This window comes from Gobio gobio, assembly GCF_949357685.1.
Source record: "Gobio gobio genome assembly, chromosome: 1".
In the NCBI taxonomy this organism is placed as follows: Eukaryota; Metazoa; Chordata; class Actinopteri; order Cypriniformes; family Gobionidae; genus Gobio; species Gobio gobio.
In genome coordinates, this window is record NC_137097.1 from 39365616 (window position 1) to 39378394 (window position 12779).

Consider the following 12779-nt stretch of genomic DNA (forward strand, 5'->3'; position numbering starts at 1 on the left):
AAGAGCATTTGTCATGTATAGGTATGAAACAGCTTCACAAACTGTCTTTTCAATCACAGTATCGTTATTTCTTTCTAACAATAAATCAAATTATGACAGAAGTATTGTCGATTGTATTGATTACATTGTTACACCAGTAGGTGGCGACAAGTGACTGTTAAAAAAAATGTATTTGCCATTGAATCATTCATTCAAGAGATTCGTTTGAGTGTTGATTCATCCAGTAATGAAACAAGTCAAGTATTAATGAGCGAGTCTTTGAATCATTCATTCAAACCGATAAATAAAAAAAAGTATTCATTCAAATTAATGAAACATTTTTATATAGACTGCAGCAATTAGCATTTTGTCAGAACCTTATTTTGTTTAGTTGTCTGTTCAGAATTGTGATATCTGCGATCTTTTTCAATTTGAATCGTGCAGCTCTACCACATGTCGTTCTTTCCAGAGATCATGTTCGTCCATGTTCGGTACGGTCTTTAAAGTGCCAGCAAGTTCTAGCGTGAGGGAAGCCCAAATTTCTAGAGCTCCGGGCTCTGTATAGGAATGATACAGGACTCATGCAAGCGAGAACCACACACATACAGACACGCACACCATGCTGTAAGGTGCAGAGACACACCGCTCGCGAGATCTACGCCAGACAGATAGCAAAAATAGCTCTCTGAGTTTCTATTTACATGAACTACACAATGCTACCACTGCCATAGTGCACAGAGAAACCTCTGATCAATTCTGTGAAGAACATTTAAAAAAATCTACAAAATCAAGCAGCTAACATTTAAACAGTTCCCTAAAGTTATACGTTGTAAACCGTTAAGATTTTAGCACAGGATTTTCATATAGTTGCGATATAATTGTGGACGGACATAAAGTCATTGTTTTGTTTTGTCCCTTCATTTCAACACTAATCTCTTATCTGTCAATGCCAGATTTATTTAAAACAATAAAATTAAATATATAAGCATTTAAGCAAAAAAATATTAAAGAGCTCATTGTGATGTGGGTATTAAGAACAACACTATTAATAATAATAATAATAATAATAATAATCATAATAATAATATCTGTATTAATAAAGAAGAAAAGTATGTTGTAAACTAATAAGCCCGTGTGGGTTTGATCTAGAGTTCTCCGTTTAAGCCGAAGCAGTGATTTATCAGTCACTCACAGCCTGCCAGACTATAACATAACTGCGCTCAGGCTTGGCAGGAGCCGACTGCAGTTTCAAAGTAGGTTCGGCTGATTCTTCATCTTCATCTCGTGCCATACCACCATCCTCATCACCTGAGAGAGAAAAAAAACAGAGAGATGGTTATATAATGGTTTACAAAGTACTTATTTTTATTATTGGTTCATATTATTTTCCCCCACCTATGCAAAATTATTTACATCAGCAGAAATCTCCATTCAGAGCTTTGCTGAAACTTTAAAATAATGCAGATTCATATTGTGCATAAATCATGCACAATATAAGACCACTGACAAGTATTGAAAAAGTCAAGTGAAGAGTCACATACATTTTTTTCTATTTAATTTATATAAAGGTTCACCTAAATTATTCGTTTTTTATGACCATTCTACACATTTTCATCCATGGATTTTTTAGCCAAGGTAGCAAAGTACTTTGCATGTGAAACTAGATTTTATTTGCATATTTGTTTATAATTTGTGGGTTTGCACTGAAGTCCAATGTAATTTAACTGCCCGATCTTTTATTAACAGCCTTGTTTACACTCAGACAGGTTTACAATATGATACCACAGTTCAAAAGTTTTCATTTAGAAATAAATTAATACTTTTATTCAGCAAATGTGCATTCAATTATTCAAAAGTGACAATAATGGCATTCATAATGTTGCAAAAGATTTCTGTTTCAAATAAATGCTTTTCTCTTGAACTTTCTATTCATCAAAGACTCCGGAAAGAAAAGGTTTCCACAAAAATATGAAGCAGCATAACTGTTTTCAAATTTGATAATAACAAGAAATATTTCTTGAGCATCAAATCATCATATTAGAATGATTTCTGAAGGATCATGTGACACTGAAGACTGGAGTAATGATGCTGAAAATACAGCTTTGATCACAGGAATAAATTACATTTTACAATATATTTGAATAGACAACAGTTGTTTTGAATTGTAATAATATTTCACAATATAGCTGTTTTACTTTGTTTTATTTAGATCAAATAAATGCAGCCTTGGTGAGCATAATGCAGCCTTGGAATTCTTACCAACTCTCCTCTTTTGAATGGTAGTGTACATGAATATGATGAATAAATAGCAGAATGTGGAATATCCAGGTTTACAATGTGAAACATACACAAATAGCATCTGCTGCTCATGGACAGGTCATGGAGACACTGGTAATGAAGCACTTACCGATTCTGAAGTCGATGTATCCCTCTCCTCCGCTCATGATAAGCATGCTCTTGCCATCTGGGGATGAAGAGTCTGAGTTCTCAGGCGTGCCTTCAGCTCCTGGCACAATAACCTGGCCTGAAAACACAGCATTAACCCATTAACACTCCACCAGTTGTTATATCAAACACCACAGATGTAAAACAATATGCTGAACATGTTCTTTCATCTACATTGCAAAAATATACACTTTACACCATAGTAGCATTTATTGTACTGCATTAATATATCATTTTAATATAAACCTATTGATTTATGTTACATAGGGTTGTCCATTTAAAAAGATGTATTTGTTTATTTATGCATGTGTTATTATAGTCATACATTATTAAGATATTGTTTTATTCATAATACATTATTGTAATTTTTTTTACATTCCTTTCTTGAGGTATACCCACATATCCTGAACATGCATTTGACTACAAAACTGTCCAAGGATTGTTTACCCAAAAATGAAAATTCTGTCGTTACTTACTCGCCCTCAGGTTGTTCCAAACCTGAAGTTCCTTTCTTATGTTGGAAAGTAAACGACGACAGAATTTTCTATTTTGGGTGAACTATCCCTTTAAATGATACTGTAGTACTTATAATATTATCCTTATGTTATCATTAAACTTTTAATAATCAGGCACTTAATTGAAGGGACCGTTCTTCTTCAAACAGGAGTCTTCCCAACAGTCCATATCCACCTTATTTTTGACGTAAGGGCGTTTGTAAATTGAATGTGTTTTTTAGTTATTTTAGCTGTCCAAAAATGCTTGCTATGCTGCTTGATATTGCAAACTGGGCCCTCATTTATTAGCAGTGCGTAGAAAAGGTTCTATATTTTGTCCTACGAATGAAATTTAGAATGTGCCCAAGTACAAGAAAATCCGTATTTATCAAACATGCTCACACAGTTCTTAGGCACACGAGTAAGCAATCATTGTTGATAAATCCCACATGTGCGTAAGTACCATGCTCGTTCACGGTCATTGGCATCTGGAACACTTCCCTTTAAAAATCATATACACACTTGTTTGAAGTGCAAATAGTTTTACTGTTTAATGCACTCTGTTCTAGTTATTTATTTAAAGCGGCCAATGAATCGGAAGTCCCGTAAGTTCACAGAAAAGTTGGATATGTTATGATGTCATACCTGGAACTGTAGCAAAGAATTTGACAGCGTCTCTGTGGCCATGGAAGCAGAGCTGAGCATGTGCCATGGAGCAGTACGGTACATACGAGCCAGTCACAGCACCAACTATGGTGTCATCGCCGTACACTCGCACCGCCCCACCTGGACGACAGGCGATCGCTCCCACCGTCTTATTAGCTGCCGGGGGGAATATGTTTAAACACAAGTGTCTACAGCATCTAATGTTAGCAGTTAGTATCTTGCAGAGCAGATGCCTGTCAAATTTAAAGCACAGCCTCGTTGCGAAACTACCGGGATAGAGCCATTCATTTTAAAGCATTAAAAGCAAATTTCATCTAGATGCAGATTCACTGTTGATCAGCTCAGAAAGATGAAAGTGATTGGAGAGAGAGGAAGATCTGAGAGGAACTAAGAACTTGGATCTGAAATATTGAAAACAGCTGAGCATAAAAGCAAACAAGCCAAGCAAGACAGCTTTGTTTCAGAATTAACCTGCTGTCAACAATGTGTTTCCCACTCACCCCTCTGACCTAGATATCCACACTGACCTACAGCTATAGAGACAGGAGACGAGAAAGAGAAGAAGACAGGAGGAGAGAAAGTGGCCAAAGAGACTGAAACTAAAGCTGCCTTCGACATTAAATACAGATGTATGTTTATGTGTTTGTGATACTGGCTTACAGTCTGATAACGGGATGGAGATGATGACACCATTTCCTGTTCCCACCCACAGCCGGTTACAGGAAACCATTAGAGCCGTGATCCTCACAAAAGAGAAGCCCAGTTTTCCTGTTCCTGTTAAAGACAAATGGAAGTCAAATTAATTGTGTATTTATTCCAAACGCATATTATAAAAGAGCTCAAATCTTGTACATTCATGTGTTTTGCAGTCGCACACTTTCCGTTCAAAAGTTTTGGGTCAGACAGACTTATTTTTTTTTTTTAAAGGTACACTGTGAGACAAAATCCTGAAAAACTAAATGTATCAGAGACAGAGTTTCCACAAAAATATGAAGCAGCACAACTGTTTTCAACATTGATAACAATAATAATTGTTTCTTAAACATCAAATCATCATATTAGAATGATTTCTGAAGGATCATGTGACACTGAAGACTGGAGTAATGATGATGAAAATTCAGGACATCTAAGGAATAAAATTACATTTATTGAAAATTTCAAATGCAATATATTTCACAATATTATGTTTTTTATTTGATTTTTGATTTTTAAAAAATGCAGCCTTCTTTTAAAAACATTTTTTAAAAATCTTTTGAATGATGTGGGTCTTATTTTGTGCTCCCCGGAAGAAAGAAAGTGTGCGAATTAACCATTTAAAAGACGAAAATTAAATATCACTGTTTAAATGTCATTCTACAACATATAATGTATAATCATTTAAATGATCCTTGACCGTTTATCCAGTTCATCCAAAACCAGTTTATCATTAAGCAAAAGAATAAAAGGTGACCATGAACCTAAAGAAAAAGAAAAAAACTAAATTTTCACAGTTTTCTCACCTAACATTTTGCTGACATAAGGCTCAATGTCCACATCCTGAAGATGCTGGAAGGTGTGAGCGTGAAAGAGGCGGAGGGTGGAGTCTAGCCGGATGGACACCCAGATCCCGTCACCCACCCAGGCCAGCTGACGCACCTGACTCTCCTTACGCGGGTGGGCGTCAAAAGACTTCTGTTTTTACAAATACCCAATGAGAAATGCATTACAACACATTGTAAAAACATCCTGCTCAAGCACCGATGTCAAAATGGGCTTTCAATATAACATGGCTGCCTATAGAGTAGAAAGGTGAAACAATTTTTGAAATCGGTGCAACCTGAAAATTTGCCAAATAGGTAGGAAAACTTCAACACTCATAATGCACTTGGCATGTTGTCGTCCAAGGCCACTCCCACCAGTTTGCTATGGATATGCTTAACCAGAGCCAAATATCGCCTTGCCTTAGTAGGAAATACTTCTTAGTAAACTTTTAATCAATGGTATTGTTCCCAATTGCAAGAATTCAAAGAGTAAACGTTTAGTGGGAGTGAGTTATTTTGGGTTTCCATTGATGGATCTAGCATGTTATAAGCAGCAGCTAAAGGCTGCAAAGAATCATAGAAAACACAGTGACGGAAAATCGGAAAAACCTTGTGTTGGTGCAGGTGCATAAGGGCGTGTCTGAATCTACTTTTGCTAGTTTAACTATGGGAAAAAATGGTCGGCGGGCCAAGTGCATGGTCCAAAAGGGTTGTCCCTATTCTCTTAATGAGTCATGGGTGTGTTTTGGGCGTAACGTGCAATAAACCAATCAAAGTCTCATCTCCCATTCCCTCCCATTCATCGCGCTATGGCAGATTTGCTTATTTACATAGCGGAATTTGCAATTGGAAAAACTGAACGCTTCTCTAGCGAAGAAACGGATCTAGGTTTGCTCGTCATTACTGCAAATAGGTAGAATAATTCTGATACATGCAATGACTATCCATTATGACATGTAGGCATTTTAATATTTATGTACACAATAATAATCATTTACATTTTAATCCTTTAATTTTTCATATTTGAAACAGTTTGTGTGCTGCTGTGCATCCCTGTGTGTGTGTAATGAAAGTGTACGCGCACTGTGCACTCACCTAAAGGTGCATATTACTATATACTATAACGCGCTCTTTAAATAACACAAAAAATACTGCTTTACTGCGTTACTCGTTTTCAGTTGCCTCAAAATATCAACATGCCAATAATGTGCCTGAACACACCTCGTTTTCAGACCAGCGCACAAATGCAATTGCTATTTAGTGCTGGGTGTAAAAATGATACAAATGATAAAAATTATAAGAAAATGTCAGGCTGAAACTAGCAAAACTAAACAACGGGTTATTGTGTTTGTAGTCAAAATTTCAAACTGGATGACAACGAACACCGTGTTTTAGGCCAAACGGAGGGGAAAACTGAAAAACTGCAGTTCTGTCAGTTTTGTCCGAAGCCAAACGCTGTCACATACAGCAGGTAAAAAAGCTGCTTCCATAGTATTTTTTTTTACCATAATACTGTTTAAAGTACGAGTACGATATAATTTTCAGTGATAAACCTACTCTTACAATAACTGTTCTGTTAATAACCCTCTGTCGATTCGACCATCCCTGACCGGGGATACAAAAATGAAGAAGCACGTAAATGTCACGAAAGCTCTGAAGCTGTCAAAAGGTGTTTTTGTCAGCAAAATAAACGTGACTGTTTCGGTTCAGGTAACTCACCAAACGAGTAAGCATTGTTCATTTACACATACTACCGACATTGTAACAATACAAAGCGGGTTGAAAAAAGGGGCAAAGTAAAACTTTAAGGATTTTTTGCTCTTCAGAAAATACTAATAAAACACTAAATGTAAAATTTTTCAAAAATGCAAAAGGAAGAAAAAAATCCTGAACCTCTATTTTCATTGCTTTGGGCTGAATGACATAGATCTTGTTCTTGTAGCCACACCACACTTTATCATGCACAACGGTCATGCAGCGGATTGAGTGATGTGGCCGGCCGAGGTCCAAGAGGTGGTAGTTCGTCAAATCCCACTGGCTGTCTGTAAATGTAGAAGGAAGATGATTTTATACTAAATGTCAAAGTTGGGATAAGTATCTGAATTATTAGCAAACTGACAGTTTCTTACCAAGACCTCTGTGGAAGATGGCCAGTGTACCGTCAGCCAGAGCCACCAAAACACGGCCTTTCACATGTCTATGTAGAGAAACAATATAAAATTTCATTAGAACTCATTGTTTTCTTTTGATTTCAGCTCAAGATTGAATAAAAGTGCAACAAAAGTAGAGCTAAAAAGCAAATTGCTTTATCATCTGGATACATATATTGAAATACCACTCCAAAAGTTAAAATATCTTCCTGAATTTGTATCGTCACTTTCCACTTACACAATGTTCAAGATGGAATCCTTCAGCTTGACAGCATGAAGACACTTCCTCCATCGAGCGACAGATGAGTGCACGTATAAACTACATAAAAGACATTTGCAAATGACGAAATGTCAGATTGTTTTTCCATGGTTCGATATAGCAAATCATTGATGATCTGATTGTACAATAAACAGCTCTCTAAATCATTTTTCAGTGCAGTGCAATTGCTATACTGTAGATCTTAGTCAAAGTAGACACAACATTTATTTGACATGAACGAAAACAAGGCAGGCTTTGTCTTATTGTTGAGTACTTTAGTGTTGATAAAAAAAAATAAAAGTATACTAGAATATCCACTTGAAATTTGTGAAAAATCAGTGTATATACTCATATACAAACTCATACAAAAATGATTGTATATAAAAGTAATTTTGCCCGATTACATTCTCTCTACATATATAAAGTTCTGACCTTTTTTTTGTTAAAGTTTCGGTATTTAGTGTTTAAAAATAAAGGAAATGTATATGGTGCTTGTGGCCAGATGTCATTTTTTTGTGTTGTGTGCATCTCACCAGCCGTTCTGAGCCCCCAGCCACATAGTGGGCAGTGCGCTGCTCATCCGCTGGGTCTCTTCTTTTGCCAAATCTGCCTTGCCACCTGCTGAGACCATATAGTCCCTGTCTTGATCCGACTCCCTGGCAAGGAACCCAACCGAGGATGAGATCCCATCCAAATCTTGAAGTAAATCAACAAAAATAAGATACTGGGTCTGACTCACCTTTGGCTATCATTGCCTGCTGAAGCCCCAGAAGACTCTGTTCCGAGTGGGTCTGTAAATACATGCTCTGTGTAGATTCCTGGCTGACTGGTGTCCTGTCCTGGGCTCTCCTGGTCTTCCTCAGTGGCCTCCATAGCCTCCTCTGCTGCAGGGACCCCGTCTTCACTGGGAGCTCTGGAGAGATCTACAGCAGAGAGACTTACAAGTAGTGATGGGAGATACAATGCTTTTCGAAACTCTGAATCAATTGCTTCACAAAATTATTCACTGTTTTGAAGAGCTCGAAACACCACATGCTGGCTGGTCAATGCATCGAAAATTCAGCCCAAACACCTCTTACAAACTAATTGCATGTTTTCCTGAAAGTATAATCTATAAAATGTAATCTACAAATAATCAAATACCATTAAATATGAAATTTCTGTAAGACTTGTGTTCTTATATTATTTGTAGTGATTGTTTTATGTAGAAGCAATTAAATCTCATTATCTTTTTTGTATTATTCACGCATAAGTATTAAAATTCTTTAAAATAATAAAATAAAAAAACCTACACAATAAAACTGACCCGAAATCAGTTGAAAACCATTAGACACTTGTTCATGGGTTCACCAAATCTACGCCCATCTAGTGACAAACCTTATGAATTCTTCAATGCTTCGAAACCAAGGTTTGAAACGTAATCATGTAATGAAGCCTCATTTGCTGAAATAATGTGACTTGGCAAATGTGAAACAAGCTTCGAAACACTGATTCAAAACTAAATCATAAATGTTTCGAAGCTTTGTGACGTAGTTTTAAAAAATCACTACTTCCAAGTAGGGCTGTCACGATATTAGATTTTTCACACCACGGGTATTGTGTCCAAAAAAATTCACGATATCGATATATCGCGATATCTATCGAAACTTTGGGGGAAAAAGTTATCAAATGATTGGTAACACTTTACAATAAGGTTGTATTCGTTAACATTAGTTAATGCATTAGTTAACGAACTAACCATGAACAACACCTCTGTTCAGCATTAGTTCATCTTCTTTGTTAGTTAATATAGAGCTGTTCATGGTTTGTTCATGTTAGTTCACAGTGCATTAACTAATGTTAGCAAGATTTTAATAATGCATAAGTAAATGTTGAAATTAACATTAACAAAGATTAATAAGTGCAGTTCATTATTAGTTCATGTTAACTAATGTAACTAATGTTAATTAAAGAAACTTATTGTAAAGTGTTACCAATTAATTTTTACTTTGTTTATTTAGTTTTATTTTTTACCCAACAAACATAATTGGATAATGATAAACACAGGGTAATACTCTGTTACTGATAAATTGTTGTTGAAGCTCCCTAATAACATGAGAGAAAATACTGTCAAGTTCAATGATGATGAATAAATATTAACATAAATGTTATTGGCCATGACTAGATTGCAAATACAAGAATAGACATTATTCATTACTTAAAAGAAACCGTCGACTGGCTCTGACTGGTGTTTAGAGTCCGCGGCAGCAGCAGCAGTGCCTTGTTCCTTCAGCGCAGCTGCAAGAGTTATGCCCTTTTTAAACCTGCTAACTTCATTAGTTTTCTCTAATCATATATCTATCATATTGCGAAGAGATTAGGAGTAAATGTCTTCCGAAATTCTTCCGAAATTTAAATCCGATCACTCAGATCCACCGCTCCCACCACGCGCTGCGCGCAGGGCACCGAGTGCTGAGGGGGCACTACAAGAAAATGCAAGTAAAGACGCAAACAGCCGCCAGTGAAACTGAAAGTAGCCCAAGGCTCAGAATCAGATGCTCAAAAACACAATCATCTTCATTAAAACTAATGAGACTAAATGCTCTTACCAGTGCTTAGGTCGCTCGTTCTCCTATTACGGCCTTTGATCTTGAAATGAGCCGATAAATAAAATACAGCTCATATCTCTTGCTTTCGTTGTCGTGAACTGAATTTGCATAGCCTATAGAGTGGAAATTGAAGATTGGATTTATATTAATTTTGCGGAGAGATGTAAGGAAAGAAAACCTGCATGTTTTTATTTCTATGGTTTAGATTGTGTAGCCCGTTTCGTTTGCAGGCGCTGTTGCGTGCGAGTCTGCCTCAGCTTGTTTTTACTGTGGTGGTGATAGTAAACATTTAAACTTACATTGTGATATGCTTGAAGTGTTCTATATATATGGATTTTATTATAGGCAAGACAAGTCAAGTGTTGATTTGAGAGGATAAATTGATCAAACATGTGGTTAACTCACTGTTGGCCGCTGGCCGCTTGGTCGTTAGCTACTTTAAAAAACAAAAACTTTAATTTAACAAACAAAAATTGCCCCAGACATTTTTCTTAATTAACTTAATAAATAAACGAAACGAAATATAACAAATTTGACATTACAAACAAAGCTGAACTATTTTTATGGCTGCAACAGTGTGTAATAGAGAGGGAGGAAAAAACACGGCGCCAGTCGCTCGGGACACTGTAGTTTTTATGCATCATGTTATCATACCAGTCCTGTTCATTTTAAATATTGTGGTTATCGCCAATACCGGTATATTGCCACACCCTAAATTAACACGATGTTGATATTTTGTGCTTTGAATATCACGGTTATCGTCAATACCGGACATATATTGTGACACCCCTACTTCCAAGTGTCAGTTATGCCAGGAGTTTACTTTTAATCTTCAAATAGCTCAACCAACCAAAAATGTAGATTCTGAACTATTGGTTCTATAATAGTTGCCAAAATGACATGAATTATACTACAAACGGTTCGTACCACTTCCTCTGGCAGGACTCTGTTCTGCTGATTGTTCGTTGACTCCTGTGCTGCCCGTCTGAGATCCTGAGCTGGACTCTTCAACGTTGCAGCCCACCGCTGACACGTCACTCAACACACCCTCACTGCCCTGAGAGCTGCTACTGGCCAATAAAAAGTCTGGTCCCGCCTCCATGTCCTGAGGAATCTCCTCCCCTGCGGGATAGTCTGTCTCCAAGACTCCTAGAAATCATATTACAATAAACATAATTATTGCTTAAGAGTTAATTGTGGGAGTTATGTCGATTATTTCTCCACTCCCTTTTTCATCGGACAATTATTGAATTATTAATTCAATTAAATATAAATGCACAGATGTATCGTCCTATAATCGTATTATTATACAGGTATTATTATACCTGAAAATCAATAGCAGTTGAACATAATACCACTGTTGTTAATTTTAACTTCTAATATTATAGTAATGTACCAAATGTTGAAATGTGTACTGCCAAAATAAAAGTGTGAGGGTTTAACACTGGGAAGTGAGAGATGGTGGTCTAGTGGGTTAAACCACTGAACTGATATGCAGAAGGTTGCTGGTTTGAGCCACCACCAGTGTATCCTTGAGCAAGGCACTTTACTCCATGTTGCTCCAGGGGAATTGTCCCTGTAATAAGTGCACTGTAAGTCGCTTTGGATAAAAGCGTCTGCCAAGTGCATAAAGTAAAGTAAAAAAGTAAAAGTGAGGAAATGCAGACATAAATATTAGCATTGTAACTTTACTATTGTGGTGTAATTATGTATATTTATATATTTAATTTACACATATTTATATCTAAAACAGTGTGAATGTAATGTAAACTAAAATGAGGTTTGAGCCCAAATTCAAGGTACAAAGTCAATGCACTCTCTTTAAGTTTGAAATCTGAAAAAGGTCTGAGTTGGTATGAGAGTGTGGTGTCTTTGTAATTTATACCTAGATGTCTTTATATCAAAAAAATGTGCTGGCTAAATCCAGCAGCCCTAACACAATGATGCCATTTACATTTTGTATTTGTTTATCAAGATATAATGATAAACTATTTATGCCTATGACTGAAAGAAACATGACAAAGAAAGTGTACAAAAGATGATGTGTACAAATATGTATGTGTTATGAGGGGTGTACAATTCTGACCTGGTACACTGGCGATACACAGCACACATGAGTTGCAGACATAGAAGCTGTCCAGCAGGTCGTCGGGCCGCGTCACATCTATGACCATCACCTTTGTGGAGGAGTGCGTGCTCGTACAGATCCAAACACGACTGGACATCTCCACATGCACCGTCTGCTCCCGTTCCTGCTCCTGTCAACACACAGAATAGCACTGCATTGAGAACTAATACTGTAAATATATTATACTGCAAAAACAGATTTTCTTCCTCTGTATTTTGTCTTGTTTTCCAGTACAAATATTTAAACATTCTTCAATAAATATACAGGGACTTGAGAAGCAAAATGACGTGACATTACACTTAAAACCGGCAAAAATGTCTGCCAATGGGTTAAGCAAAAAAAACTTGTTTTCCCTTTAAATAATGATTAATTTTCCTACCCCACTTTTTTATTGTTTTATGCATGGTCACAATTGTTTTTTTTTATATATATATTTAGATATATAGGAAAACAAGACAAAAAATAAATTAATTAATTTAAAAACAAATATATATATATATATATATATATATTGCAGTGTAAAAATGTCTATATTTTCTGGTGGTGGAAA

At 36.3% G+C, this 12779-nt stretch overlaps 1 protein-coding gene across 9 annotated transcripts in view; it reads right to left on the reverse strand.

Annotated features, from left to right (window-relative positions):
• Window positions 1-1029: 1029 nt before the first annotated feature.
• spag9a (sperm associated antigen 9a) overlaps window positions 1030-12779 on the reverse strand; it is a 36311-nt gene continuing 24561 nt past the window's right edge. For 7 of the 9 annotated variants that reach the window (XM_079821731.1, XM_079821729.1, XM_079821735.1 and 4 more), the window contains 13 exons: window positions 12188-12359; window positions 11029-11250; window positions 8253-8436; window positions 8047-8169; window positions 7493-7573; window positions 7234-7301; window positions 6998-7146; window positions 5084-5255; window positions 4245-4358; window positions 4085-4117; window positions 3564-3740; window positions 2387-2503; window positions 1030-1287 (listed from right to left, as the gene is read on the reverse strand). In XM_079821731.1, the coding sequence (XP_079677857.1) occupies window positions 1160-1287; window positions 2387-2503; window positions 3564-3740; window positions 4085-4117; window positions 4245-4358; window positions 5084-5255; window positions 6998-7146; window positions 7234-7301; window positions 7493-7573; window positions 8047-8169; window positions 8253-8436; window positions 11029-11250; window positions 12188-12359 (1740 nt within the window). In that variant the 3' untranslated portion in view covers window positions 1030-1159. The remainder of the gene's footprint in view (window positions 1288-2386; window positions 2504-3563; window positions 3741-4084; window positions 4118-4244; window positions 4359-5083; window positions 5256-6997; window positions 7147-7233; window positions 7302-7492; window positions 7574-8046; window positions 8170-8252; window positions 8437-11028; window positions 11251-12187; window positions 12360-12779) is intronic. The other 2 variants (XM_079821736.1, XM_079821732.1) reach the window with 1 other exon arrangement.